Here is a 6,177-nt window from a genome sequence, read left to right as displayed (position 1 = left end):
TTGCACAGGAAAGTGTCCAGGTGGGTTTGAACATCTCCAGAGATGGAGACTCCACACCCTCTCTGGGCAGCCTGTCCCAGGGCTCCGGCACCCTCACAGCAAAGAAGTTTTTCCTCAAGTTTGTCTGGAACTTCTGGTGTCCCAGTTTGTGCCCATTGCCCCTTGTCCTGTCACTGGGCACCACCCAGAAGAGCCCGGCCCCATCCATTTGGCCCCCACATTTCAGATCTTGATAGACATTGATCAGATCCCCTCTCAGGCTGCTCTTCTCCAGGTGAACAGTCCCAGCTCTCTCAGCCTCTCCTCACACAGGAGATGCTCCAGGCCCTCATCATCTCTGTGGTCTCCACTCTGGACTCTCTCCAGAAGGTCCCTGTCCCTCTGGAACTGAGAAGCCCAGAACTGGATGCCCACTCCAGATGTGGCCACACCAAATCCCATAAAGATTCAGGAAAACATCACTTCTTCAACTGCTGGTACCACATAAGAGGATGAAACCCCACCCAGACGCCCTTGTACACCACGAGATGTACCCAGGGGGTGGGTCTGGATGTGGACAGAGACCATGGCCACTTCGTGGGGCAATGTCGAGTCTCCCTGGATGAGGGGAAGCCAGGAGGTTACGTACCGACCTCGGCCGGGGGCCGCTGGCTCTCAGCGGGGCTTTTTGCCAGCACAGCGACGGATTTGAGAGCGTGACAAGCGCTGACGACCTCCTGCATCTGAAGGAAACCTGCCACAGCCAGCACATCTTCCACGTTGTCGGGGTTTAGGCTCAGCTTAGCCGTGTACATGAACTCTAAAACCTGGCCCAAGCCTGTGAGGGGAGGAGATGCAACCAGAAAAAAGCTCTCACCTCTTGGCCACGCAATTTTGAAAAGCCCAAAAGCTCAGGAAATAACAAGCTGGAAAGTTTCCCTCAAACCCAGGGCACCAAACTGCTTTGCTTAAGCAGCTGGGAGGGAGATCAGAAAATCTTCTACCTACCTGCTGCGTTGCTGATGTCAAGGTGCACCACGTCCTTCTGGTCAACGAAAAGCATCCTGAAATACTCGCTGCAGGCTGCCAGCACGGCTTTGTGGGCTTTGAAATCGATGCCGTCCACCACGAAAGTGCAGTCGCAGAGTAAACCCAGCTGCCGCTGCTGGTTCAGCTGTTCCAGGACTTGTTTGCTGTGTTGGGGGAAATCCATGGCTGTGGGGAATAAAACAAAAGACAAACAACCTCAAGAAGGGGGTGAGATGGGTGTCAAAACCCTGATGCCATGTTGGAAAGGGTCATGAAGCAGGACAGATCACAAAGTCATGGATCAAACACAACTTGATCGCCCAGTTAATTAAAAACCGTGGCCCAAAAAGCCCAATTTCAGCTCCTCGCTACAGCCACCCGCCTCCCCCACCAAACACCACCCCAAAACTCCCCCTGCAAGATCCTCAGCGCCTGCGAGGAGCTGGAGAGAGAGGTGATTGAACACTCGATAGATTTTTTGACGTCCTAACAGCACTTAAAATACATTTATTGATCTTCATCCATCCCAAGCTGCAAGCAGGAACAGATCCTGTCCGAGGCGCGGCACGGAAAACCTTCATCAAAATCATCAAGATCCTGTTCATTTTAGGTGCTGGCATCATGATCCTGAGGGATTTTAATCTGTTTAATTGTGTGTTTGGAGGGAGTTCTCCCTGCAGGAAGCAGGAATTGGGCTGAGGAATGCTGCAAACTCCTGGAAACACCATCAAAATCTGTTTTTCAACAAGATTCTCATCGGTAAAGGTTGATGGGAACCGTGAGCTCAATCTGCTGCCACGTGTTGGGTTTTCACCTGCAGGGCGCAGGGCAGAGAGCAAAGGGTTTTCACTCAGCTTCGTTCTCCAAAATTTATTCCTCTGAAGAAGGAATTCTGGGCTGAAGGGATCATTTCATCAATGAGCAACGGAGGAGGAGAAAACAAACAGAGGATCATCCAGTTATTTGATCAACCTGCCAGGCCAGGAAGCCCCTAAAGGCACCGGGAGAGGCAGGATTATGACCAGGGAAAGTCTTGGTTTGATGCTGAGCCGACGCTCGGTGTCTCTCTGGAAGTTCCCAACCCATTGCAGTTGCTTTTCCACTTTACCAGCTTTTAAAAACAGCACGAGGAGCCTCAAGTCATGGAAAGGTGACAGGTTTGGATCCACAAAACCAAGTGGCTTCCAGGCAGCCATGAGCACGATCCATTCGAGCGCGCCCAAGCGCGCAGGAGGCGAGCACGGCGGGCAGAGGGAGCCTCCTCCTGTCTGCAGCGGGTGCTAGCAACGCACTTGGCGAAATATCTTCTGCCCAAGGATTGATTCAGCTTCCAAAATCATTCCTGGCAGGGATGAGAAGCCCAGACACCTCCAACAGCATCAGATCACAGAGAGAGAGAGAAAATTTCACTCCTAAAAGATGCTCTTTGTCTTTGCAATCAACTCATCGCCACGACTTTCCCCAGCTCCCCAAACCACGGGGATACTCTTGAACCAAACACCCACAGCCTGTCCCAAAATACATCCCTCAAGAGCCAGAAAAATCAGTATTTGTATCCAAATCAGTCTAAACCCCCACAAATGTACAACCCTGTGAGGTTTGCAAAGGAAGATCTGGGAAAAAAACAGGGAGGGTTTTCCCAGCAGGCTTTCCAGGCTCAGGAAGCTCCGCGCCGCGGGGCCGGAGAGATCACGGCGGTTTGATGCACCAACAGGCTATTTTCAGTAATTTATAGCAGACACTTTGCATCTGAATTATGATTTGTATCACTCCCCGATGGGACTCACCTCAGCTTCACACCCAAACCTGGCAAAGGAAATGAAATCTCAAGAAATTCAAATCCTCCTGAAAAATTTCATCTTTTCTCTGGTTTCCCCCATAACAACTTTAATGGAGCGTGTGAGCGCGGTTGCGACGAGCTGTGTGTCACCCTCACACCCAAAACCAGCACCCAACATCTCCCAGCAGCTGAGATCACCTCTGGACACTAAAATCCCTGACTCCAAACCTTAAAAAGCCCAAATATTTAGATCAAAAAACCCCATGGTGCAACCAAAACACCACCCTGGTTCCTTGTCACCGCTTGGGCAGAGCCAGTTTGTGGCTCTAATGCTGAGATTTGTCTCCATCCCTGACCAAAGGGGATGCACTGAAATGGGAATGGATCCAGGGATGGGATCCCTGGATCTGAGGACACGTGGCAGAGCTTCCTTGCTTGAAAACCAAAGGTTAGGCAGGATCAGTGCCTGAGCTCACCCCTGCGCGGCGAGGAGAGGAGATATCCGGAGGATCGAGGCTGCGGGTGAGATGGTTGAGGTTCTCCTCCGGAGTTTTCCCTCTTCCTGGTGCTCAAGTCAGTCTCTACGTGGCCATCCTGGGAGAAATGGGATGAAAAACTCTGTGTTAAAACCCAAACCTTGTGTGTTGAAGGCACCACGGTCTGATGTCACCAACTCAGGACAAAAACCTCCATTTTAAAACCCAAACTTTGTGTGTTGAAGGCACCACGGTCTGATGTCACCAACTCAGGACAAAAACCTCCATTTTAAAACCCAAACTTTGTGTGTTGAAGGCACCACGGTGTGATATCACCAACTCAGGACATAAACTCCATTTAAAAACCCAAACCTTACATGTCAAAGGCACCACACGGCCTGATGTCACCAACCCAGGATGAAAAACTCCATTTTAAAACCCAAATCTTACGTGTTGAAGGCACCACATGGCCTGATGTCACCAAACCAGGACGAAAAACTTGATGTTAAACCCCAAACCTTGTGTGTCGAAGGCACCACGGCCTGATGTCACCAACTCAGGACAAAAACCTCCATTTTAAAACCCAAACTTTGTGCGTTGAAGGCACCACGGTCTGATGTCACCAACTCAGGACAAAAACCTCCATTTTAAAACCCAAACTTTGTGCGTTGAAGGCACCACGGTCTGATGTCACCAACTCAGGACAAAAACCTCCATTTTAAAACCCAAACTTTGTGCGTTGAAGGCACCACGGTCTGATGTCACCAACTCAGGACAAAAACCTCCATTTTAAAACCCAAACTTTGTGCGTTGAAGGCACCACGGTCTGATGTCACCAACTCAGGACAAAAACCTCCATTTTAAAACCCAAACTTTGTGCGTTGAAGGCACCACGGTCTGATGTCACCAACTCAGGACAAAAACCTCCATTTTAAAACCCAAACCTTACGTGTTGAAGGCACCACACGGTGTGATGTCACCAACCCAGGATGAAAAACTCAATTTTAAAACCCAAATCTTACCTGTCAAAGGCACCACAGTCTGATGTCATCAACCCAAGATGAAAAACTCCATTTCAAAACCCAAACTTTGTGTGTCGAAGGCACCACGGTGTGATATCACCAACCCAAGACGAAAAACTCCATTTTAAAACCCAAACCTTACGTGTTGAAGGCACCACACGGTGTGATGTCACCAACCCAGGATGAAAAACTCCATGTTAAACCCCAAACTTTATGTGTTGAAGGCACCACGATCTGATATCACCAACCCAGGACTGGGCACCCCCCAATTCCACCTTGTCAGAGGCACACAAGCACCGTTTCCTCTCCTGACCTCTCCCCAATGTGGCTGTTGAGTTTCTCATGACCCAATTAATTATGGAAAAGCTTCGTTATGAGAACACCCACGCCCACTGCACGTGCTGGCAGAGACAAACACGGCAGGGCCAGCCCCGGGGAGCTGCCCACACCGGCTCCGTTAAGCTCTCTTGCTTATTACCAACATTAACCTTTCCCTGTACCTGTCACTTCAGTGTCTACCTATTAAAAAAAAAAAACCCAAATCTTGATAAATTGGAAAAAAAAATTAGTGGTTTAAACCATCCAACCATCATTTTTATGCTGGGAAGATAAAAAGGAAGAGGGGGGTTTATTTTTCTGCCTACCGTCATCTCCCTTCTCGTGTGTCAGCTCGGGGAACAAAGCAGCTCTAATCCCTTCAGTCTCTGCGAAGAGGAGTCTGTCCTCATTTCCAGTAACTGATTCTGCAATGTTTAGAGATCAAAAAAAATAGGAAGTTAAGAGTTGATTAAAGAACATGTGTGTTATTAATACAAATTATTGTGTTAAGTGGGTTTTAGTACCAGTTTTATCCACGGATCTGGAGGTTAACGTGTGTTTTAGGCTTGTGACGGAGGAGGAGTTTAAACTGAGCTGCCTCTTGAGATGATTTACGGCTTTTTAACAATTGTTTTCAGGTTAAAAATTTAAAAAAACCCCAAAAAACCCAAACAAAATGTTCCTGGAGAAGTAAATGAAAGAGAGAAGAGCTCTGGAGTTTGTGGTCGGGCGTGAAAGCGGAAGGCGAGTCAGCATCCAGCTGGAAAGGGGGGGAAATAATCACGAGCGATGACAGGCAGGGCAAAAAAGGGGGGAAAAGGAACTAAAAGGAGAAAGAATTGAGGAGAGAGATGAGCAGAGACACTCTGGACACCCCCCCAGCAAACAGACACCCCGCAAACCCCGCAGTGATTCAGGTTTTGGGTCCGGGGGATACTCCTGTGCGGCTTCTGGCGCAAAGGGAAGCGGCTGCGCCCGCAGAGCTGCTGAGACGTCACCAGATCTCCAGCTCTGCCCCTTCCTGCAGCGCCTGGGTGAGGAGCTGCATCCACCTTCTTGCCAAAACTGCTGTTTTCTTGCAAAAAAAAAAAACCACCCCCAAAACATCTGCCCGATGGCTGAAATTCCAGCAGAAGCTTCTGATGTAGAAACACAATAAAGAACACGCGGCTTGTCCATGAAATGTGTCACCTGTGGCCAAAGAGTGACACCCACAGAGAGCACGGGCTGTCACCGTGCCAAAAAAAGATGCCAGAAGATGAAAAACTCCCTCTTTTTTCCTCGAGTTGCTGCACGAAGCCTTGAAGGTTTCTCTGCTCTTCTGCCAGCGACGCCCTTGACACGCAGATGACACCTCGTGCGGCGTCTGTCAGGGGACTCTCGTGGTGTCTGTCAGGGGACGTGTCTTGCGCAGCGTTGTCTGTCAGGCTCGTGTCCCCTGCTGATGTCCTACGTGTCCCGAGGGGACAGTCGCTGCCCCACGCGTGGGGAGGGGGGACACAGGGCTTCACTCCTTGCCTTGCCCCCCATCACCCCACAGCTCCATGGGGGGACACATGTCCCATGGTAGATG

General features: G+C 49.8%; 1 protein-coding gene across 1 annotated transcript in view; it reads right to left on the bottom strand.

The window, feature by feature from the left end:
* ZBTB17 (zinc finger and BTB domain containing 17) overlaps positions 1-1,192 on the bottom strand; it is a gene marked incomplete at its 3' end in the record, with an annotated part of 7,703 nt that extends 6,511 nt beyond the window's left edge. The window contains exons 1-2 of the mRNA XM_010162141.1: positions 988-1,192; positions 629-817 (exon numbers count right to left, since the gene is read on the bottom strand). Coding sequence (XP_010160443.1) covers positions 629-817; positions 988-1,192 — 394 coding nt within the window. The remainder of the gene's footprint in view (positions 1-628; positions 818-987) is intronic.
* Between the last annotated feature and the right edge of the window lie 4,985 nt (positions 1,193-6,177).

The sequence above is a fragment of the Antrostomus carolinensis genome, unplaced genomic scaffold (genome assembly GCF_000700745.2).
Source record: "Antrostomus carolinensis isolate BGI_N321 unplaced genomic scaffold, ASM70074v2 scaffold7582, whole genome shotgun sequence".
NCBI lineage: Eukaryota > Metazoa > Chordata > Aves > Caprimulgiformes > Caprimulgidae > Antrostomus > Antrostomus carolinensis.
This window is presented reverse-complemented; position numbering and strand designations above follow the sequence as displayed.